Source organism: Rhinatrema bivittatum, chromosome 1 (assembly GCF_901001135.1).
Source record: "Rhinatrema bivittatum chromosome 1, aRhiBiv1.1, whole genome shotgun sequence".
NCBI classification, from domain to species: domain Eukaryota; kingdom Metazoa; phylum Chordata; class Amphibia; order Gymnophiona; family Rhinatrematidae; genus Rhinatrema; species Rhinatrema bivittatum.
Genome location: NC_042615.1, coordinates 749,540,770 through 749,565,733, shown reverse-complemented (window position 1 = coordinate 749,565,733; position 24,964 = coordinate 749,540,770). Strand labels below are relative to the sequence as shown.

At 43.9% G+C, this 24,964-nt stretch overlaps 1 protein-coding gene across 5 annotated transcripts; it reads right to left on the bottom strand.

The window, feature by feature from the left end:
• Positions 1-1,473: 1,473 nt before the first annotated feature.
• On the bottom strand, positions 1,474-15,311 carry GDNF (glial cell derived neurotrophic factor). 5 transcript variants are annotated; one of them, XM_029578513.1, is made up of 3 exons: positions 14,643-15,311; positions 9,074-9,298; positions 1,474-6,101 (listed from the first exon to the last, which is right to left on the bottom strand). In XM_029578513.1, exons 2-3 carry the CDS (start codon positions 9,270-9,272, stop codon positions 5,614-5,616), a joined length of 687 nt encoding a protein of 228 aa, XP_029434373.1. In that variant the 5' UTR covers positions 9,273-9,298; positions 14,643-15,311; the 3' UTR covers positions 1,474-5,613. The 5 variants fall into 5 exon arrangements, with proteins under 5 accessions (XP_029434373.1, XP_029434363.1, XP_029434391.1 ...); XM_029578503.1 differs by having other exon boundaries at positions 14,197-15,310; XM_029578531.1 differs by having other exon boundaries at positions 9,188-9,298; positions 14,197-15,310.
• Between the last annotated feature and the right edge of the window lie 9,653 nt (positions 15,312-24,964).

The following is a 24,964-nucleotide window of genomic DNA, read 5'->3' as shown; positions in this document are numbered from 1 at the left end:
TCTCTCTCTCTCTCTCTCTCACCCACCCACCCACGTTAACACTGCAGCTGTTTCGCTGCACATGGTAACTCTTTCTTACTTTACATATGCTCCACCCCAACTCCGCCCCCCCCTGAATACAAACTTAGTAATTTGCATTCGCAAATCGTGTTAACGGCTGTTAGTGCGATTTGCGGAATTAACTCCTTGGAAAATGACCCCCAAAGAGGTTGGAACAGGTAAATAGGGGACAATTACACTTTCCATTAGTACTAAGACTAGGAGACACTTCATGAAGTTAACTGGTTGCAGATTTAAAACAAATTAGAGACTTTTTTTTTCTCTCAATGCACAATCAAACTGTGAAATTTGTTGCCAGAGGATGTGGTCAAGGCATCTAGCATAGCTGGGTTTATGTTTGGACAAGTTCCTAGAGGAAAAGCCCATAAACAATCATTAGCCACGTAGACTTGGGAAAGCCACTGCTTATCCTTGGGTGCGAGCAACAGGGAATGGAATCTACTCTTGATGGTCTGCTTGGTACCACTTTTGGAGTTAGGGTGCAGGTCATGATGGACCTTGGCCTGGCCCAGTATGGCACATCTTATGCTCTTAAATGCTGACATACAGACACACTGGTGACTGACTGACTACATGCTAGGAATATTTTTGAAGCATGCCAGTATTTGTAAGAAAATATTGCATGTTAGAACTAATGAACTGAGCCAACAGCTCCAGATAACCAAATCCCAATGTTCTTGGCTTTAGCAAGTCTCTCTTATTTCTCTCATTCAGAGGGTGATTGTCATCCTCTCTAATCAATTCGGTTTGACTTCTTTGCCGATGTTTACAGTCCCAACGTTATCATTAACTAAGGAGAGAGCTGCAGATTCTTTAGTCTAGTGAAGAAGTCTTAGTTTCACAGTGGATTCGTCTGTGCTTAAAAACACACTCCTTGCCTCTGATTCTATTTTTTTATGTTTGTTCCCTCACTTTAAGCAGGAACAATCCCTTAAGAACATAAATGGTAAGAGCTCTGTGATGTTTACTGAAGGTTTCCTGCAGCTGGCTGTAGGCTAATGAATCTGTTAGACTCGCAGTGCACGCTCTGCATTTCAGAGATGTTCAAGATTTGGGTAACGAGATGGTGGTTGCTGTTAAAGTTGCTTACTGTTTAAGTTTTCATCTATTTACCACCTTATTTGCATTCTTTATCTTTTTAAATATAGCCTTTCGCTTCATACTGTTTTTTCCTGTTTTCAGTGGAAATCCAAGCATGAATCTCATCTTTTTATAGATCTTAAAACAACTGTTCTGACAGTTTAGTCGGATCACAAACATTTACATTCTTTGTTACCCTAGGTATTTCTTTTTTCTACCAATCTCAATATTTTCTCACGAACTGAGTGGTAATCAAACACAGTGCACAACCCCTCATGGGTATGAGTAAACCTTCTCCCTCTTTAAGAAGTGCTAGTAAAATACGGATAATGATAGAAATGAGTTTTATTTCGTAAAAAGTTATAAAATGAATATTGTACAAAAATAAAGTCTGTAGAGAACTTTGGTTGAATAACACAAATGACTGAGACATAAATCACAGAAGTAAAATACTCCAGAAGCAGAAGTAAAATACTCCCTCCATTTGGATGCTATTTCGAAAAATCACAAACTTTACCCTTTTATAGATTAAACACAAGAGTACTTTGCCATAACTGAAATCCTACTATGGTGTGGGAGAAATGGGCTGAAGTTGGCAGACAGCCAAAGGTGAAGCGACACATCACTAAAGCAGCAGCACTAACTCCAGTAAATCGGATTGCTTATGTTCTCATTAGCTTTTATTCTTAGGTTTTCTTTCTTTCTTTTTTAATCCCAATCTACGGTCATCCTTACACTATCACACTGTTTAGAATAGACATAAGCCCCTTCAGGGCTGGAGTTTGGGTAGGAGCAAGCTGGGCAATCGCCTGTGGCGCCATGAGCCGCCCTGGGCACCACTAGCATCACTCATCCTGCCGAGGCCCAAGAGAGTCCCAGAGTGGCTGCGGCGGGATAAGGGAGCGCTGGCGTGGCCGTAATGGATCCCTCTCCCGCCCCTTGCTTACAAGAAGGTCTCCCTGGTAGTCTAGTGGAGGCCCGGTACGTCCTCTAGCTCCGGGCTTTTTGACGCCATTTTCTAAAATGTAGGTGGGGGTGTCACTGGACTACCAAGGAATGCTTTGTGTGGGCATGGGGAGATGCCATGAGGGGAGGGGGGGGGGGGGGGGTGCGGGAGACGACGTTTCACTCCGGGCACCATTTGCCCTAGAGCCGGTCCTGAGCACCTTTTTTAATAGCCTTTCGCCTAGTTTTAATCGCTGCAGTTGTTCATGCTTTTCTCAGGCTTTACATATGTCAGGGTAGTACGGCCATAATCTTGATTTTCTCCTCCGTGACAATTAAACTCAGAAGGAAAATAAAGGGATCTTAACGGTCCTCACAGACTCTGAATTGACTTGAATCTTTTTAGGCCTAGCAACACATTGTTTCCCACACCACAGGCAGTGGTGGGAGTACCTATTTCACCTCTAGTGTGTATATAGTGGGATCAACAGTACTATCAGGGCTGTCCTGGGCGGGGGTGGCGGGGTAATATCACATTGCGCGGGCAGGAACTGTGCACCATGTTCCCACTGCTACTTTTGAAGTGGCTTGCTGGCCAGTGCTGCTGTCTCTCTCTCTCTCTCTTATCCCTCCTCCCTCTGGGGCTGTTCTTCACAGCTGCAACCCCTACCCGCTCTTCAGCCTTGGAGGGGGGTGGCATGGATAGTCATTTCCCCTGCCCCATTCAATCTCTGATGGTGGGGGTGGGTGGGTGTTGCAGCTTGGTTATATTTGCCCTGGACTCCGCACCCCTCCAAGGTCAGCCCTGAGTACTATAAATGGTTAAAAAAAACATTATTAACCTTAGAAAAACTTTTGCTTATTACATAATCTGTAGCATGGTAAAGATTTGATGGAAGTTATTAATGCTTCACTTAAACTGACTATATTCTATTTTACTGTACTTCCATTATTATTCAATAAGTAAATCGCCAACATCAGAAAGAAAAAATAGCTTTTTTTTTTTGATGTGATAGGCAGTAGCTCTCCATTTTCTGAATGCAGTTCTTTCTTTACAAAGAAACACTATCCAAAGCAGAAATACAGAATTTTTCTTAATGGATTAGTGCCAAGTGGATCATGAAATACTTTGGTGAATTAAAGGAATTTTAGAGCGTTTTACATAAATAATTTAATTTATTTTATCCCTGGATTGAATTTAATCCCAGCATTGGGATATATTTTTAATCCTGTGCAGTGTGCTTGTGTTGGTTGTGTCAGTCACACTGTCGTGTCTGTCTGTAGTCACCAGATGAGGCCCAGAATAGTGGAAGGTGCAAAGTGCAAAGACAATATGCTCTTCTGGAAAGCACTGTCATACGCACACGCAGACAGAAGCACGGGCCACACATGCAGGCAAACACACACATAGGTACACACAGGCAGAGACATACAAACACCCATACACAGGCAGACACTCCCCTACAAAGATACACATACACACAGAGGCACATGCCCTCCCACAGACACACAGAGGCCGGCACAGGTGCACGCACACACACACACACACGCACACACACACACACACACAGGCTATTGACCAGATAACTCAAGCAACCTTGGGAAATGTTCACTAATATGCTCTGTCTGCAAAGCCCTGTCACACTCCCACACACATGGACAGACAGGCACAGGAACATACATATAGGCACATGGAAGCTCTTGCAAATGTGAACAAGCTTGCACAAGGGCACTCACATGTTTACACAAGCATACATGCAAGCTTGTACTAGTGTGAAGTGCATCCAAGCACGCAGCACACAAACTCATGCAAGCACGCACAAGCTCACAAAAGTGCACAAAGGCTCTTACATACACAGACCCACACGTGCACATAAGCTGTCACATATATATGCACACACAGGCATAGACATGCACAGGCACACACTCACATGCACAGGCTCCCCCAAACACAACATGCACAGGCATACACACACACATATAGCCCCCTCCCCCCCAAGCACAGGCACACACATACACACAGGCTGTTAAAGACCAGACCACCTGAGCAATACTGGGCACTTTTCACCAGTATATATATATAAGAGAAAATAAGCACAAGATTCAATTAGATTTCCAGGGTACTTGTTGAGGCTTAAAAATTACTATCTTGGAAAACACATTTTTTCCCCCAGTGTTATTTTTCTGGATTTGATTAAGGAGCAGGACAGAAATGTGCCCATTAGTTGATTATGGTAGTAATAAGAGGTCAGTCAGTAAAATTATGATAAAGATAATGCTTTCTAAATGTAAATATAATTAATAGACCCTTATTCAGGAAGAAATTTTTCCACATGTACATAATGGGTAAAAAAGCTTTGTGAACAGGGCCTAGAACTTGAGCAGTACGAAAACCAGACTAGAGTTTTGTTAAAAAGGTAAAGTAAGTGATTTTTTTGTGCTGCCATAAATGTTGATACTTGGATTCTTGTTCCCAGTTTAACCGTGTCTTGCAAGCATGTTCCACTTTGGCACCTTTTGAAAAGAAACTTTCAATAAATAAGTAAAAGGAGACTTTCATAACTGGACGGTAATAAATAACAATAACTTAAATCTCAATAAATATCTCTTATATATTCAGGTATCTGCATGGATGCATGGCATCGAGTAAGTCAGTTTTGGTTGGGGGAGGGGAAGAAACCAATTGTCAACGTACTGTTATGGAAGAGAAATGAGTCCTTTGTAAACCAAGAGAAACACCTTCTTTGTTGTGTAGTTGGGCTTGATGTCCCATCAGCCTACCACCACTAAAATGCTTAAAAACACAACTTGCCATTACCAGTAGCAGGGAAGTAATATCTTGCACTTATTGTACAAAATTAGGTACAGGTTTCCATTCAATGGCTCAAATGGCTTCAGATCTTAACCTCTTTTAAATGAATTGCTAAAAGGCAATTCTCACCCAATTTAGCCTTAGAAAGTTAAGTGTGTGTGTGTGGGTATGGAACAAAATGGTACCTTTGGTAAATTGTTTTGGAGGAACGTATTCTAGCAAGGAGTGGTCAATAAATACTGTCAAAAAAGCCCAGTTAGTTATGGAGGCTGCACAGGATTAACATTCCCCTTCACTGCCTGTAATGTAACAACCGAAGAGCAAAAAAAAAAAACCCCCAAAACATCAGTGCATGATACAAAGCTGGTTGTGTTTTTAAGCCCATTTATAACTGATCCAACCACCTCCTCCGCTGAATCATGCCCAACAAAGTGGTGCTAGCACATCCATTCCTCCATCCGTTATGGAGCTCCAACCTGATGCTTGTTGCCTGGTGGTGGTTTTGCTTCAGGAACCAGAAGCCTCAGCTTTCTGTATGGCTTCCATGCAGGTCTGTGTGGCTGGCCATTTGCACCTGCAGACTCCCAGGTTAACTGTATACTCCATCATCCTTGGTCCACGTCTCCATCTTCTGCAAACCCTTCTCAGGGAACCTCTGTTCCCTCCCGTTTGCATTATCACAGGAATGCAATACATTCTGCAGAGATATCAGTGAGTCAGACACATCCACATTTCTTGGCGGAATGTTGTTTCAGCGTATGATAATCTAATTTTTCATCCAAAAACGAAACTGCGTCATCGAAGGCAATGGGTCTGCAACAAGCCTGCTTCACTTTGTCATTGACCAACTTCTTCTTTCTGGTTAAGTTTTTTAAAATTTGGTCGTAAGTGGTCTCTGGCGCATTACAGGATCCACTACAATACCGGAAGATGAGCTCCTCTTTGGTTTCATATCCCAGATCCAAATCAGTCACATTTAAATGTATTTCCTTTAAGACACAATTCCGATTTTTACGCCTCCTGTCCTTGGCCATCTTTCTACTGGAATAATCGGTGTATGCCGTGGCTGCACTTTGTCGATTCCTTTCTCGTTTAGAAAGAACTGGCATTTGTCGTTCTGGTGACCTCCTCAGTCTTCTTATGGTGGTTTGGATAAACTCCATAACATCATCAAATTGATTTAAATAGTGGTCTGGCATATTAGCTGTTCAAAAACAGAGAAAGAGAGAAGGTGTAGGTTATGTGAAACCTTTATTTGTTATTATTATTATTTGTTTCATAATCCGCATAATCATTGGTGATTTGAAAAAATGACTTCTCTTGTCAGAGTAAGGGATCAATGGTAAAGATGCCTGTGAGTAGGAGTTAAGTTGTTAGCAAAATTTATTAAAAAAAAAAAAAAAAGGTGACTTAGAACTGCCATGGGTTAAGCTATCATAACTAAATACCATTCTTGTACCGGAATACAGGGACTAGCCAGTTTAAGGAAAGAAAACACAGTGGCTTCCTGCAGCAATATGAAAAAAAATATATATATATCTGTTAGTGTGTATGTGTGTGTGTGTGTATATATAAATATACTTGAGCTTTGCACTTAGAGGTTAAAATATTTCAAATATTGGTATTTGCCATCATAACCAAAAGCAAATTGATTGTTTAGGTAGGTGCTTTACATGAAAGTAGATTGAGGAACTTGTCAAAATATTTGGGTTATCTGAACATTGTTGAGTATAAATTCACAGTGCAGGCTGGTAGTAAAATAATATTCTGGTACATTTTAGAATTTTACCTTTGGCAGGTTTATGTTAATCATTTCTCAGAATGTGGGGTACTGGACAGACTGAAGAAGCATTCATCTGCTTTACCAACCCTAACAAACGGCATCATGCCTTAGAGAAGCTTCTTCACCGTGTATTTATTGCTGGGGGTTACTTTGGATAATCTGTCACAGGCAGTAGTGGAATGTGACAAGGGAGTTTTCTGTTATGCCTTACTGATAGTCAGCATCCTTGGTTTCCTTCATAAATAAGGCAGTATGTACACAAGATATTTTAACACTTTTACACTGAATATTGTACAATACCTTCACTCTAGAGCAAACTGGGAAAATAGTTTTGCTTTGTGCTCTGTTTTCTCTCTTGGATTGTTTTCCTACTAGCTTGTGGTGAAATCGATGTACCTTGGTCAGACGCGGTGCAGCACAGTCATGAATATTATTGGATTAATTCATTAAGTATTTTAGCCTACTCTTCTTATGAGATCACCATGTCTGTGTGTGAGTGTTTTTCCCCTCACTCCCACCGCCCACAGGTTTAGCTTCGGTGGGTAATGGAGGAGCAGTGCACCTCCCACCCTTTAAATGCTCCAGCTGCTAGTGCCGAATCAGGCCCCTTCTGCCCACCGCACCAACATACATTCCCTGCCCTTTGCTCCTCCAAACTAAGCAATGCTCCTATTCCCCCTGAAACTTTTGTGGTTAGTGTCCTACTCACATTAGATTTTTAATACACAGCAAGGGTTCCAGGTGTGTACTGACACGTTTTTTGTTTTTTTTTCGGTCTATGTATGTGTGTGCATCAAGGTACACAGGCTCCATTAGTTCTGTTGTTATAACCCTTGCTGCTCAAATCTAAGATGAGAATTCAGCTTCCTGTCTGCTTTTTACTGTGAGTCTATAATTGTTCTAAGGGACTACAATGCACTAAGTATGGATGCTCTACAAAAGCAGAAGGAGGAGGAGATGGCTTGAGAGAGAGGGAATTATTCTATTATTATTATTAAGAATTTACAGAGCACAATTAAAAAAAAAATCCTTAAATTATATTCAGTTGGATTAAATACGGCTCTGCTGTTGGGACAGACTGCCCACATTGGTAGCTCAGGTTGAGCTATGGTACAGAGTTTCAAAAAAAATGTCAAATAAACTGTGCACCTGCCTTGGAACTGGCTTTACTTTCATGTTTGCCACAGAAATGTGTGATGCTAGAGGCAAAAGCAGAACAAAATAGAAACCTGTCAGCTGTATTCAATAAGAACTATGACATCAAAGATGCCAAGGTCAACCCCCTCTTTTTAATGATTAATACCGTTCTGGTTCATTACCTTATTCACTCGCATGCCAGAGGAGGGGGGAAAAAAAAAAGGATATTGTGTTTGTTTCTTTGGTTTAGAAGCCCCGCAGAAACTGACACTGGTAGTGGTATCACCTGTCTCCTTAGCAAGGGGAAGTGTTAAGTAACATGATGGATACCTTCTGCTTAATCACCTCCATGCATATCAGATATAAATGACCGAGTAACAGAATAGACCTCAAAGTAATGATCAATAATAGGGATAGCACACAGTCTTAGTGACAAAGGGAGGGGGGTTTTCAAATTCAAGGGGAATGTGTAGCTAATGACCTCTGACTATTTCTGCTATGTCACACTATCTGGGGTAAAAGGATTAGAAAACGAAAATGCACAATTTGTCCCATGTAGGCTTTTTTCTTGTCTATCAAGGTAAATTATCTCTTATCACAGAGGAAGAAAACTGATTTCATCATTGTACAAAAGTGTCTTTTCTTGACACGATATGTCGCTGAGTGACCAGCACATGCTTTCAAAATTCTGGGAGACAACAAAGAGTCGGTGCCCCGCTGTAAGCAGTTTGAGTATTGGCCATAGCAGGCACTGCGTAAAAAAGGCTGAACTTGTAGCAAACATTCAAATCTATTACTGGCATCAGTGACTGGATTCTTTACATGCTACACGATGCCTTTTATTGGACAAGTCTGAAAATTATTAACAGGCAACGATGACATGCTCAAGCTCCCGGTTCTTTCAAAACCTCCTGTGTCACAATGCTTCTGGATCATTTTCATGTTGGCCTAATAAAAGGTATCATCACTTGCAAAGAATCCAGGATGGACAGGACTACTAGAAGCTGCACTACCACCTGATGTCAACTTCAGATGAGATCCTAGATGCCTTCTGAAAACTTCTGGTGCATCTACTACAGATATCAGTATAAACATTCCAGTGCGCTATTATAAAACCTAGGCTGACTCCAATGCATGCACCAAAGTCTTACAGAGTTCCTTGCAAAATTATTGGGAAATAAGGAGCTTCCTGGTCATACGGCAGGGTTATGGAGCCAGTGAGTGGCAGCAAGGCAGGATCTGGCACTGTTGCTTACAGCGAGTGGGCAGAGGGGGGCTGGCTGCTCCGGGGTCCCGGGGCACTGGCAAGGGCTGCTGCTGCTCCTCCTCCTCTTCCGCTGGGGACGCTGGCACATGGAAGAGCTTCTTACCAGCCTGCCAGCTTGCGGGCAGTGGGGTGCTGGACACGGAGCTCAGCAGCAACACACAGACAGCCACAACAGTCCATAACTTCATCTTAGACGGACTTCCAGGAAAGGGACCTGTCCATTTCAAAAAAAAAAAAAAAAAAGAAGGAAGAAAATGCCAGATTAAATCTAAGAATTACGTGCATGGGTGGCAGAATTTACTCTGTCTCACTTCTCAGAGTCTGATTAAATAGCTGAACACTGGCTGCTTTTCTCCCGTGACTGCACTCTATGCAGAGGCCTGGGGAACTCCCTTATCTCCTCCAGCCTTTTCTTCCATAGCCTGTACCACATGGTTATGGGCTATGGGCTGTCTAGCCCTGCCTCTCTGTACGGTGCTGTGGTGTGACTCTTGCCTCTACCTCTGGGGACATTTTGCCCCTACCTCTAGAGGTCACTGTGCTTGGGTTCTGCTTCCTCTTCAGACTGCCTTACACAGAGAATGGCCTCAATTAACCAGGCAGCTCAGAGTACGCAACAGATGTAGGATCCTACAGAAAATAATCAGCCTGTCTTGTCCCTCCCCCAAACATTTTCTATATAATAAATTTTTTAAAAAGGCCATCTATAATTAGATGGCTTTGTGCATGTGCCCTATTTTTCTTTGCAAAGGAAATGCTAAAATCAGAGCACAATGGGTTAGCCTGGAGCAGATTCAGCTTATTCATCACCTCAGCCCCAGGATCCGAAGAGCAATATTTTATTCAGAATGCAACACTTGCAAGGGAGTTTATTCATTTCATAATGATGTTTCAAGGACAGCTGGCCAGCAAAACTTGCCCTTCATGAAATATAATAATCTGTAGTATCTCAGAGGGTTTAAACCTGGACCTTGATCACAGCCTCTTTCAAGAAATAACCGGATCCTCTCTGGCTACATCTGCAGACATGTTGGAAAGAGAACCTGCTTTTCATGTCGGAGGGTTAACAGAGAAAGCATAACCACATGATGTTCATCCCTGCTAAGTTTGGGAAACTTGGAACTTCAGTTTTTAACTCATTCCTTCTCAGAATTAAATTGTCTGGCTTGAACTCTTTGGGAACACAATAAGTATTTTAAACAACACTAGTAGGATTTTTTTTTTTTTTTTTAAATCATTGACTTGGCAGTTATAACAACAAGAATATCAAAATCTTCTCAATTTGTATTTAATTACTAATGAGATGCCAGTGGTTACTTAATATTTCACAATTCATACTGAGTGTCTGGCCCCAGGATGATGAATCTAAATCCAGTTAGGGGATCAGACTTAAGGCAGGCATCACACTGATACATGGGAAATACCAAGAGTGGGCTTGGGGAAAAAGAGAATTTCTTTCATAAAAATACACACCTCTCATTCCAACATGTGTGAACACCACGGCAAATAAAGCAATGAGAATTAGAAGCAGGAGTGACTGAGAAAAACAGCAAACACAGTTCCAATACTGTATCCCGGAATCTAGCTACTTAGCCCTCTTGTTTCACATCGCTGATTTTTTTTTACTCCAGGAAAGTTTAAGAATGGTAAATTAGTATTTTCAAGTTGAACTGCGGGGTTTACACAATAAATTGGTGCCTCTTGTTTCATTTCTGGCCCTTTTCAATTCCACTTAAAACCTACCTCTGAGATTGTTTTTAAATCCCCCAAACTTTCATATTTTGACCCTCTGGGTTAAACATGTCTTACTGTTGTACTTAAGCGATTGCCAGGAATTATTGGCTTTGGAGTTTAAGCTCGATGGAGCAGGGCTTGCCTCTATTTAGTGCTTCTGTACAGCACCTTGTAGGTCTAGTAGTGCTATAGGAATGTTAAGTAGTTGTATTAAAACTAGAAAATTCATTGATCGCATTTGAAATCATGCACAAAACCCTCAAATCTCATCCTCTACTCAGCAACAGCTGAACTGTCAAAAAGAGCTTTATAATAAGGCAAGGAAAATTGCTGGGGTAACTGCCTAGAATACATAACGACTTCAATTAGATTAGGAAACATTTCATCTAGAACACATACTGGGTCCTATGCTGTGGTTCTTTGGTAATCTCTTGAGAAATCTGGTCTGGCGATTAGCCAAGTGTGAATTGTATTCTATCTGGTAACTTAAGATGTCCAACAGATGTGGGGCCTCTGTTTCTTTTAATGTATCCCTGAAATTTATTTTATATTTTCATCATATAACTAACTCCCTTCTGTGATGGATGCAATATTTTAACAACTTGTTGTTCTTAAGTATGAAAAAGACAAAGAAAATAAATATTTTGCTTTCCTAATTACGAGCAGTTTAGAATTTTGATATAAAGAATACCTGTGTATTCTTGTTTAGGGTGATTTGCAAATTTTTGCAGACATTGTAACATCCTACCAATGAAGGTGGCGTGCATGTTTTTTTTTTCTCTCTCCAGAACAGGTTTTAAAATGTCTCTGTAAACACAAGGAGAGATGGAACTTAAGGGGGAAATAATTCTCAGCTCTTACAAAAAAAAAAAAAAAAAAGCTAACCCCAGAATTGCTCAAACTAAAGACATCAACACTGCCAGCAATCTATCCCACTCACCTGGTGCACCCTGTAATTAATTGCATGTTGCTATTATTACTACTACTTTTATATGTATAGGTATATAATTTTCCTCCCTTTTATTTTGATCATCTAAGCTATTACTTTGGCAACACATGCACATATTGTCATGCCAATAAAGTTATCTGAATGTGTCAGAAGTAACTTTTTATCAGACAGCTTAAGCAAACTGGACGCTTGGGCCCTGGGGCACATGTTTGGAAACTGCTTCCTTCCCTTTGCTTTCCACTAAGCCAGGGCAAGTGGAGGGATTTTACTGTTCAGAAGCCATGCGCAGTCCCTCGGCTTCGATTGGCTCCGGAGTGCCCGGGCGGACAGAAAAGGGAACGGTCATGGAGGGCTCTACTCCGTGCCTGCTAGTCTTTGCCCGGACAGTAGAGGGCAGTGGTGTCTAGTCACTTTCATACTAAAGATCCATTGATTCATCCGTTACTGCTACAGAAGCTGGGCCCTTCCCGGATTTGTTGTTGTAAAAAAAATGATAAAAGAGGACGTTATTATTAATTAGGAGGCTGCCTAGCAAACCTTTAAACGTACTGCAAAGCAGGGTTTGAAGCAACCGCGCAGTACCAGGAATAGGGGCCAACATTTCAAAATGATTGGGGCTGGTAATAAAAGCGCCCCCTCCCTGCACGCAGCCAAAGAGTTTGTTCAATATTAAGGGGTATTCACGCACCCATAGCGCTGGCAGCTATGGTATGAGATGAGGGCTTTTCCCACATATTTCACGGGTTGCAAAAGTCAGATAGAGGTGGTGCCCCCCTCCCCCCCTTATTTTTTTTTCACTTTAAATCGGAGGCCTTTGGCCTTTGCTGAGAGCTCCTGCAATTCTGCGAAGCGGCCGGATGCACTGTTGGCCTGAGGAATCAGGTCCGTGTGGTAACAGGAGCAAGGGCCACGTTCGTTTCTGGCTCGGAAGATGCGCCGTGGATTTTCTTCTCGTGCAGCACGGGCTCTCCCTTCCCCCATCGACTTTCCTAATATGGACTACGGCGCTGACAAGAGAGCTGTCAGATATTTACGAGGGCCCCGCAATGTGTCCACTCCTTTCCCCTTGTACCGGGACCCGTCCTCCGGAACAAAATGTGAATCTTGCCGTGGCATTTCTGAGATTCCTCTGCTCTCGCTCACTGTTTCCAAGTCCGAGTGGGACTGCGTAGATCCGATCTGCCTCTTCCACTCCGAATTTGGCAGCTTTTTTTTTTTTTTTTTCAGTCCGGGGGGGAGAGATGAGACATAGGTCGAGTTAAATAGCGCGCAAACCCCTTCTCTGCACTTTGCAGTGACCCACCCAGCACGAACCTGCCAGGCGCAGCCACCGGATCAGGCTAGCAGCCACTTGTTGCAGACCAAGTCTCCCCCAGTCTCTTTCCCCCCGTTAAAAAAAAAAAAAAAAAAAAATTGAATCCAGGGCTCCAAAATAATACCGAGGTAAGAGCGGGGCTAAACGATGCTGGCCGTCAGCCCATGCCAGAAAGAGCGCGGTTGTGCGATGACAGAAATGAATTTGCCAGCTGGCACGGGAGACACTCGCTGGGACCCATATCAAAAGGGCACACACGGCTCCGGGGGAAGGGGAAGTGGGAGATCAAAGGCTCGAAAGGCAATCTGCCTCCACCGACCGTGCCTGTTTTTCTGGGGCCACGTTTCGGTTACTGCTGCTAAGCTATATCCGTCGGAACGACGTGCGCGATCAGAGCTTGCATAATTGAATTCAGCGGAGCACTTTAAAGTGAACGTGCAATGCAGGCAGCCCCAGACCGAAGGCGAGGCTATGTGATCCTCTGTTACTTATAAAGTTGCTTTCATGGTTAATTGTGAGAATGGAGATTGAGTAATACACACTGTTCCAAGATCTCGAACTTTTTATTTTTTCCTAATGAAACTATCAAACCCAAAAGGTACTCATTCTTTTGGTGCGCTCCTTACTGCCTTAGATCCGTTATCATAGAATTAATATGCCCTGTTGTTAAAAGTCAAATAGCAAACTTTTTTTTTTTTAATAAGTCTATGATGCCCAGGATAATTAAACTGAGAGCTATAGCTGCCCTTGCAGGTTGTTATCATCACGCTAAAACTTGTGCACAGTGTATACATTACTTTTCACTGCTGAAATAAACCATGCAAATTGCAGGGAAATCTTACCGAATTTTGTCTACATGTTTAAAATGTGCATATTTCTCCCAAATCATTTAATAGCAGTACCATTTTCTTCCAGATTGCATTTTCTTTGCAACCTCGTTACTTTATTTTCAAGCAGTACATTACTGCTCAGGAAAATAAAAGCAAAGTCTGAATTTGCACAACCCCCAAAAACCCTTCTTGCACAAGTCTCAAGATTTGCTTTACCAATCCACTTTCTCCCAAGGATTTCAAGGGCTTCACTCAGCAGGGAAAACCCTTGGTAGGCTTCTTACCTTTTAGCTGGTCTCTTCAGACCTAAGAATGACATGAAAACCCAAGATTCAATCCACCAGCCAAGAAATTCATGAGTTGCGTCAGGCTCAGGTATCCTTTACAGTACACCGTGGCAATATCTTTTAAAGTTCACAATCATCAATTGTATGCAAAAAAACCCAAACCAAACAAAATGAACAGCAGCAAAAAAAGAAAAAACAAAAAAAAAAAGAAAGAAAGAAAAAGAAAAGATGAACCCAGCAGCAAAAAGCTTGGTGCTTTTGCAGAGTCTGAGGGGTTTCTTGGCGGTGCTCCTGAAGCCCCTGGCGGCCAGGGAGAGGGAGCAGCCCTGGGAAAGGAAGATCCTCCTGCTCTCACGCTGCTCGTCCTCTCTTCCCTTGCTCGCAGCTCAGCTCAGCTCAGCAGCCTGGATGCAATCCTTTCTAGAAATCTGAGAAATACACACCATCAACAACTGCGAGGAGTCAAATGAAGACATCAGGGCTCCGGTAAGGGCAGCTGGTCCAGCTAGCATGAAGGTAGGGGAAGGGGAGGGGGCAAAACAGCTGAGAAGCAAAGCAAGACTGGATGGTAGAGTCAAGATCAGAGAGCTCTCAGGCTTGTTAGTGTCCCTTCTTGTCAGGGACATGATCCCATTGGATCAAGGATCAGTGGGGCGGGGAGCCAGGGTGGAAGATAAGAGGGCGGGCAGTAGCTCGCCCTGCCCTTTCTTTTGCTCAGGCTGTGTGCGGTAGGTTAAGCGGTGTTACCAGGCTGAGAGTCAGCCTCGGTCGCTGTCCCTTTTCTCTGGAGGAACTGCCTTTGCTCCAGTCCTACGGAGAGTGTGAGAGAGCAGGTGCAAGCTTCTTGCGAGCAGCGTTATTGGTGCTATGGCCGGGATTTGTGGCTTGGGGGGGTGGCATGCGTGCCTAGGCTGGATCTGGGAGTAGCAGCCGGTGCCGCTTCCGTCCCGGGACAGGACCGAGGATGGAGTGGTTGTCCAGCCTGCCCTCTTCCTTTCTCGCACACACCCGGACCTGATGTGGTGCAGTAAAGGGTGGGAGGGGCGTTGCGTTGCTTGCGGGAATCGCACGCTGGCTTTTGCCTTCTCTCCTGCGCCTTCGGTGCCTGCACGCAGCTCGGCATCCTGCGTCTGTCAGGACTGAGTCGTGCAGCGCTCTCCTCTAAGTCCTGCCGCCTCTATTTCAGCCTACGAACTTGTTTAAAAAAAAAATGCAGCTTTCTCAGAGTTTGGGGGGGAGGTTTATGTCGGTGGTTTCTTCCTGTATCCACTGTACTCTTGTCCACGTGGGACAGCAAGCTTGAGGCGGAAGTAAATTGTACACTCCTCCGATTTAATGGGCGGAGGTGCAGTTAAAAAAAAAAAAAAGTTAATGCACCACCCTGAAGTTTTAGCAGATACCTCGGCTTAAAAAAAAAAAGGGCAGTGGCTCAGTTGGTAAAGAATTGGAGGAGCAGCATCCCTTTCCTGGAAACCTATTTAGCTGGGGTCTGCAGTCTGGCTCCCCCTGCCCCCTTTTCCTCTGAGTTGAAAAGGTCTCCGACAGACGGGACAGTTGGGAAGTATCAGGGGCAGGGGATGAAGAGTGAGTTACTTCCAACCCTCCTCCCTTCTAACATATCCCATTCCTGTTCAACAGGAGGACTATCATGGGATAGTTCTTTGACAGTCCCTCCCAATTGGAGGGACTGATTCACCTTGTCTCTTGGGGGTATGGGGAGGGGGGGGGGATCGATCTGGGTTCTTTCTTTTTGGGTTTGTAGTATTCATTGTTAGGTTACCAGGTTGCTCACTGTTTGTTGGATGGAAAATGCAATAAAGAAATATATCAAAAAAAAAAGTTTGCAGTTCTCCGCATGAGCCTCAGGTATACAGCTGTTGGCTCTCTTCTCACAGATGTTGCTTATAGGAGCTACGCTATTCATTTGCTTCTGGCACTGCTATGCTGCATTCCCACCCCTTACCTTTAATAACACCTGCAGTGGGTGGTGTGAAGGGGCATGCCCGCAGCATTGCTGTCAAGTGGGCAGGCTATGCATATTACAGTGTTAACTAACACAGCATCCCGTTTAGTTGAGCTGCCTGCCTGCCTTGCCAAATCAGAGGCAGAGGTGAAATCTGAGCCCCCTGCATCCCTCATTTCTCCCTCTGCTCTGGCAGCATCTCAATATAATAAGTAATCAAAGCGGCCCTCTTTCAACATAAGAGATGGCATGAGGAGGGTCATGGGATGAGGATGAAAGTGAATAGACTCAGGAGTAAATTTAGGAAATATTTCTTTACAGAGAGGGTAGGGGATCTATGGAACAGAACAGCCTCCCCGTGGAGGTAGTGGAGACTAAAACAGCATCTGAAAGCATGGGATATGCACAGACGGTCTCTGAGGCAGTGGAAGGGGTTTGTAAAGCTGAATAGTTGGTATGGAAGGGCTGACTAGGTAGGCTGTGTGTTCCATTGGGCCTGGACGTATACTGTCAATTCTCAGCTCTCGGGTGGGGAAGAGGTGGAGTCAGGATCAGCACAGGCTGCTGCCTAGGTGTGCAGAGGAGCAGATGCACTCAGTGCTGTGCAGGTATTTATTTATTTTCATTTATTTAAAAGATTTTATATACTGCAAATACACACTCAAAGTAGATCTATGCGGTTGACAAATTAAGAGAAACATACATAGCAATAAAAACAAAGAAAATGACGCAACGGTTAAGTGAGGTACATCAAGGCGGAGGCAGTGCTGGGTGAGCTAGTGGTCTGTTTGCAAAAGTGAATGGAACAGTCATGCAGATTGGTGGTGGTGGGGGGGGGAGGGGGTGCTACTGACTGGGTTTGGCAGGAGTGGTAGCCCCTCTTTCCCTACCCTTACAGGTTGTCATGAGGGGATGGCCACAGGTGTCTCTTCTCCTTCCTTGGCGTGGGCATGAGTAGTTTGGTCCCTTCAGCATTTTTTTCCAGCAGGATGTGATCTCACATAGTGTTGGGGCATGGGATATAGCTACAGCCATGTTGAGATGGCCTGGATTTTGGAGGGCACCGTATGCTCCTCCAGCTGTAAACTTGAAACTCAGCCCTCATCACGGATGAGTGTGTTGCACAGAGTGGGGTGGTCGGAGGTGGCACCTTGGTTGACACTCGGGATACTGGTGGGTCACAAGCCCATGACAAAACACTAGCAGGAGGGCTCCACCTCCACCCTCAACTCTAGTAATATCCACAGCAGTGGTGGCATCAACACAATGCTGGGGGGGCTGAACTCTCATGTTCCTCACTAGTGGGGCATCTTTGGGGGCAGACTGGCTAGGGAGCTACAGCTGGGTTTCCAGATCATTTACCCTCTTATAAAAAAAAAAGAACAAAACCCTAAGAAGGACATGGTGCCCAAGAGATTTTCAAGTCAATTACAACCTGTCATATCCTGCGAACCACCCAGGAGTAAATTTGTTCATTTTGAGGCGTCCTTGACTCATTATGCCCCTATCATTGTGTGCACGGGGAATAGCTGTTCTGCTGTGAGCACAAGCTACTAATCGATGGCCTCACAGGTGAACATCTAGTAGTTAAGAACAAAAGAACATGCCATACTGGGTCTGACCAAGGATCCATCAAGCCCAGCATCCTATTTCCAACAGTGGCCAATCCAGGCCATAAGAACCTGGCAAGTACCCAAAAACTAAGCCTATTCCACCGTTGCTAGTAATAGCGGTGGTTATTATCTAAGTCAGCTCAATTAATAGCAGGTAATGGATTTCTCCTCCAAGAACTTATCCAATCCTTTTTTAAACACAGCTATACTAATTGCACTAACCATATCCTCTGGCAACAAATTCCAGAGTTTAATTGTGCGTTGAGTGAAAAAGAACTTTCTCAGATTAGTTTTAAATGTGCCACACGCTAACTTCATGGAGTGCCCCCTAGTCTTTCTATTATCCGAAAGCGTAAATAACCGATTCACATCTACCTGTTCTAGACCTCTCCTGATTTTAAACATCTCTATCATAATCCCCCCTCAGCCGTCTCTTCTCCAAGCTGAAAAGTCCTAACCTCTGTAGTCTTTCCTCATAGGGGAGATGTTCCATTCCCCTTATCATTTTGTTAGCTCTTCTCTACCTTCTCCATCGCAAGTATATCTTTTTTGAGATTCGGCGACCAGAATTGTATACAGTATTCAAGGTGCGGTCTCACCATGGAGCGATACAGAGGCATTATGACATTTTCTGTTTTATTCACCATTCCCTTTCTAATAATTCCCAACATCCTGTTTGCTGTTTTGACTGCCGCAGCACACTGAGTCAACGAGGTCAATGTATTATCTCTTTCTTGGGTTGTAGCACCTAATATGGAACCTAACATTGTGTAACTATAGCATGGGTTATTTTTCCCTATATGCATCACCTTGCACTTAACCACATTAAATTTCATCTGCCATTTTGATGCCTAATTTTCCAGTCTCACAAGGTCTTCCTGCAATTTATCACAATCTGCTTGTGATTTAACTACTCTGAACAATTTTGTATCATCTGAAAATTTGATTATCTCACTCACGTATTTCTTTCCAGATCATGCAGGATCTCGATATATGGGTTCACTAAACCAGTTGCATTACGTTTATGGGCAGGAATGACACTAGGTAAACTAAGTCAGTTAGGGCCGCATGGGTTGAATGGCTTCACACCTGCCCCTGTGTGTCCTGATTTTGGAAATACTAATCTCTCTTGTTACAACTGATAGTGTAATCACGCAGGTCCTCAGGAATGTATGCATGGGTTTTCTGATCGCAGATGATTTGACATGCAGGATCTTGATATATGAGTTCACTAAACCAGTTGTTGGCACTTAATGTTATTTCCTTAAATCCATTAACTTCTTTCTTTGCATGTGTTTCCTGTTTCTAGGTGCTGACATCAAGAATGTGTGTAGTGATTTATCTATCTTTGGTATTGGAGGTGGAGAGCCAATCAATTCAGGACAGTTGGATGAGTGGTTGTTTGGTGAGATTAGATCACCTGCATTGGCCCTGTTCGTGATCATGTGCAAAGTATACTTACTGGTCAGTGAGGCTGCTGGGTCCAACCTTTCATTGGAAAGTAATCTGGAGTACCACTGTCACCTGAAGTACCCATTGCCTTGGTGGGGGAGGGCCACTACACCAGTGAGGGGCTACTAGAGAACAACAGTCTTGACCCTATGGTGCAATTTGTAGTCATGCACAAAGATGTTTTGCCATAATGTGGATTAAAATGGCCCTCCCAATGAGGCAGCATCTCATTATTATGTTTGGTCATGACTTGCAGATTGAGACAGCAGCTCAAATCTTAATGGGTTTGCTGCTGGGTTAGGCCCCAGTAGATGCTGTGCAAGCAGCCTAGTTCTGACTGAAGAGTGTGGCTGTGGTGGACTTCAACCCAACGCGGGACAAGGAGTTTGAACCCCTTAGCCTATGTTAAATGGCTGCCTGCTATGCCCTTACATGAGATCTGATGGAAAGACTGCTATTTCAGTTAAGATAGGCTCAGCTAAGGAAAACTGTGGTAGGGGGAGGGGAGCAATGGTGAGAGGTATCTAGGTTTAAGTAGACCTACCTGCTAGAGCATCCTCATTATCTCATGACTAGGCTCAAGATGCTTAAGTAGGTATAATAAAGTTTAGATTTGTTCCAATAGCATGGGTGGTCTGGAATGGGCATCCCTTACATGGAACTATTCTGACCCATTAGCATATGACTATATCAGATTGGGTCAAGAACTTATGATGTGTTGGTTTAGACCGTACAGTATCTGCGTGTCTAAAGTGGGCAGGTCCTGCCTCTAGAAGGGACAACTGATCTGCATTTTGAGCACAGTAACCGTAATTACAGCAAGGCCACAGCTTGGTATTTGGGGGGGCCTGGGCAAGCTTTGTGAGCTACCTGGGTCCTGTGCTGGAGAACCCGAGCCCTGGGGGGTTAAGGTTCAGCAGAGTTGTCTGAAATAAGACCCATGCTAGAATGGCAGGGGTCGTTTGATGCCTGGGCTCTAGGCTCCAGTGTGGCATCCGGCTGGTGACCCCAGATTCAGCCTTGTCACACACAGGCCTGGAGGGTTGCTAAGCCTTGCTTGCATGGGGTGGATTGTCCAGAAGGCCTGGATCTACTTCTGACTGGAAGACTCCTGGTCCTGGGTGGCTGCTTAGAAGGCCCTGACCTACTGGATACATTTGTAGCTATATGCTAACAGGTGCTTGGGTACAGAGGTTAGACTCCCTTGTCAGGCTTCATGAATAAAGCTACAGCTTTTATTATTCCACTCGAATAACTGTCTTGAGTGTTCACTGAAGTGAGTGTTCCTCAAATGCATGTGGGCCTGGATGTGCCACGATTGCCATTCCAGTGCCGAGCAAACTGCATGGATGCTGTAACCGTTGTACCTATGCCACATCCGCCCCATGCCATTAAATGGGGCGGGGGTGAGCCGGTGACATCAAGCACAGGGTTCAGAGGAGGATCGCTTCTGTGCATCCCAAGGCTGGCCTCCTCCATATCATGTTAGATTCCTTTGTCGGGGTTTCATGAATAAAATGGCGGTCTTTATTATTCCACTCAGATAACTCTGGTAGATTTTCCAGTGTGCATACGCACTTCCTGGTGCGCACGCATGGACGTGCTGATTTTTCTAACATGTGCGTGCCGGTGCGCACATGGTAGAAAATCCATAGGCTGCGCGCACATAGGCGCCGGATTTTATAATCTGCGCACGTATGTGTGGGTGGCGCATGCAAGGGGGGGAGAAATTATGCAACCTCCATGGCGACACATTCGGGCCATCACCAGTTCCCTCCCAGTTCGCTCCTTAACTTCCCTACCCCCTTACCTAATTCCCTCCCTCTTCCCCCCATCTCCTCCCCACCCCCTAAACCCTACCTTTTAATTTTTTTTCCTTTGTTTCGCAACTTACTTCGGCTCCCGAGCCGAAGTAAGTTGCGCGCGCCGGCCAACTGCCGGCATGAGAGTCTTCGGGACAGCAAACAATGGTGCTGTCGAGGCCCGGCACTTATTCATGCACTTGGGGTTTATGCACGTGGCTGGGCCTCTTTGAAAATTCGCCCGGCACGCACAAGGCCCGGCCATGCGCGTAAACGCTAGAATTTACGCAGTTAGGGCTTTGAAAATCCGCCCTTGTGTCTCACTGTTCACTGAATTGAGTATTTCTCAAATGCATGCGGGCCCAGTTGGGCCATGGTTAATTTTCATACAATTTCCTTCTGTGATAGAAAAGAACAAGAAAAATAAATAACCGGCTATACTAATTGAACAGTTTGGAATTTTGACATAAAGAACATGTCATGGATTCTTGTTTAGGATAATGTGTAACTTTTTGCAGACATTTTAACATCTTCAATATAAAAATATGCCTACTCCAGTTCCAAGACTAAAGTCTCTCTACTTCCGAAGAATGAATGAGCATGCATGGAGCTTTTTTTTTTTATCTCCCTAGAGCTGATTTTAAAATGTTTCTGTAAACACATAGGAAAGGTGAAACTTAAGGTGAAAATAATTCCCCCATTCTCAGCTTTTCCAAAGCACAGCTAATCCCAGAACTGCTCAAACTATGGACAACAACGTTGCCAGCAATCGCTATCCTAGTCACCTGGTGCACTCTGCAATTGCATCTTGCCGTTATTATAGTTATGTATAGGTATATAATTTTCCTCCCTCTTTATTTTAATCATCTAATGTATGATCAAAAATGCCATCATCAAACCAATCATCAAAAAACCTCAACTCGACAAATCAGACCCAGCAAACTACAGACCAGTCTCTAACCTCCCATTCCTAGCAAAAATCATAGAAAAAACAGTCAACAACCAACTTACAGACCACCTTGAAACCCATAATGTTCTTCAGCCAGCACAGCACGGTTTCAGAAAATTCCTCAGCACTGAAACCCTCCTCCTCTCCCTTACTGATACCATCCTCAGAGGCCGTGACAAAGGCAAATCGTTCCTCCTGATACTCCTTGACATATCAGCCGCCTTTGACACCATCAATCACAGAACACTCCTCGCCAGACTTAAAGAAATTGGTCTTCAAGACACCACAATCAAATGGTTCAAATCCTACCTCTCAAACAGATCCTACATCGTCAAGACAAACTCATCCGAATCCTCTCAAGTGCCCCTCACACATGGGGTCCCACAGGGTTCTTCCCTTTCCTCAACCCTCTTTAACATTTACCTCCTCCCACTATGCAAATACCTTTCAGATGCAAACCTCACCTACTTCGTCTATGCAGACGACATACAAATACTTCTCCCCATAAACAAGTCCATCCAACTCACCATGGAAAAATGGAACAACCTCAGCTCAAATCTGTCCCAATTACTATCCCAACTATCACTATGCCTCAACCAAGCCAAAACAGAAATCCTTGACATCCACGATGACCGTCCCTCTTATCCCCTCAAGTGCACCCCCTCCAACCACCCAGGAACCTCAATCAACACGGGAGTGCCACAGATCTCACAAATCTCACTCACTCCATCCACAAGAAACCTAGGAGTAACAATTGACAGCCAACTCAACTTTCAACGACACATCTCCAATACAATTAAGGATGGATTCTTCAAACTCCAAACCCTGAAAAAACTTAAACCCCTTCTCCAAGCGCACGACTTCCGAACAGTCCTTCAATCAATTATCCTCTCAAAACTCGACTACTGCAACTCCCTTCTCATCGGCCTACCAGAAATCCACATCAGACCCCTCCAAGTTCTACAAAATGCCGCCGCCAGAATCATCACCAACAACAAAAAATCCTCCCACATCACACCTACCCTCAAAGAACTCCACTGGCTACCCATCACACAAAGAATCCATTACAAAACACTCACCCTCATGCACAAAAAAATACACAACAACAAAATGAACTGGCTAAACAACGCAATACATCCACACCCCACACAAAGAACCCTCAGATCCACCAACACTGGCCTCCTAGCCATCCCCAATCTCAAATCTGCACACCTCAACGCAACCCGCAAACGAGCCATAACAATAGCGGGACCCACCCTATGGAACACCCTCCCCACCTGTCTCAGAAATGAACCATCACTGCAAACCTTCAAAAAACACCTAAAAACATGGCTGTTTTTAAAAGCCTTCCCACCCGACCCTTAACCTGCCCGAACGCAACACACCTCATCCCATACTCAAGTCTTCTCACCCCCCTGAATCCCTCACTCCGCTACTTCCTCCCACCCCACCTTCCCCCCTCCCTTCCCTCATCCCCCCCCACCTCTATTCCTAAATTACCTAACCAACAAGTCCCTAATCCTAAATTTATTTTATCAACAACACATTCATGTACATATGTTATTTTCTATAACCTTTTGTTATATCCTATAACCTTTTGTTCCATGTACCACTGTTATAATATGTTATAATTTTTTTTTTTTTTTTGGTTACCATGTTATAATGTAAAATAGGGCGGACTACGCCCTATTCTCTTGGTTATCTGGAAACCGATGTGATATCTCGATTGAATGTCGGTATATAAAAGAAATAAATAATAATAATAATAATATTACTATGGCCACACATGCCCATATTGTCATGCCAATAAAGTTATCTGAATATCTGTATCGGTCAGCAGTAACTTCTTATCAGAGAGCTTAAGCAAACTGGACGCTTGGGCCAATACACCTCTTGTATGGGGCACATGTTTGGAAACTGCTTCCTTCCCTTTGCTTTCCACTAATCATAGGCAAGTGGAGGGATTTTACTGTTCAGAAGCCATGCGCAGTCCCTCGGATTCGATTGGCTCTGGAGTGCCCGGGCAGACAGAAAAGAGAACGGCCATGGAGGGCTCTACTCAGTGCCTGCTAGTCTTTGCCCGGACAGTAGAGGGCAGTGGTGTCTAGTCACTTTCATACTAAAGATCCATTGATTCATCTGTTACTGCTACAGAGGCTGGGTGCTTCCCGGATTTGTTGTTGCAAAGAATGATACATTATTAGAAAACTGTTAACTCCAAAAGTCTTTATTAATTGCATACATGCAGTGACTGGGATCTCAGGTTGTAATGCTTAGGAGAGTGCCTCGCAAAACTTTAAATGTTCTGCAATGCAGAGTTTGAAGCAACCGCCCATACCAGGAATAGGAGCCAACATTTAAAAGAAATTGGGGTGGTAAGTCCTCCTCCCTGCACTAGGGGACAGATTTTGTTCAATATTGGGGGTGCTCAAGCACCCACTGCTCTGACTCCTATAATTTGCTTTTTCTCATATTTCACAGGTTCCAAGTGGTGGGGCCTCTCTTTAAATTGAGGCCTTTTGCATTTTCCAAGAGCTCATGCAATTCTGCCATGCAGCAGAATGCACTGTTGGGCTGTGGAATCAGGTCAGTGTGGAAGCAGATAAAAGGAGCACCTTTCGCTGGCGTGGAAGATCTGTCATGGATTTTTTAGGTTTTCTTTTTATGCAGCATGGAGATCCTAACAGCAACAAAATGCCCGTGGCATGCCAGACTACCTCGTTTTATTGCCCATTGACTTTTGTAATATGGAATATGTTGTTGACGGAGAGCTATCAGATATTTACGATGGCCCGAAATTTGTCCACTCCTTTCAATTCTACTGGACCCATCCTCCAGAACAAAATGTGGATATTGCTGTGGCATTTCTGAGATTGTTCTGTTTTCATGCACTGACTGTTTCTATTTTTTTAGCTAAGCCTAGGTGTGACTGTGTAGATTATATATGCCTCTTCCATTCTGAACTTGGCAGCTTGTTTAGGCAGGA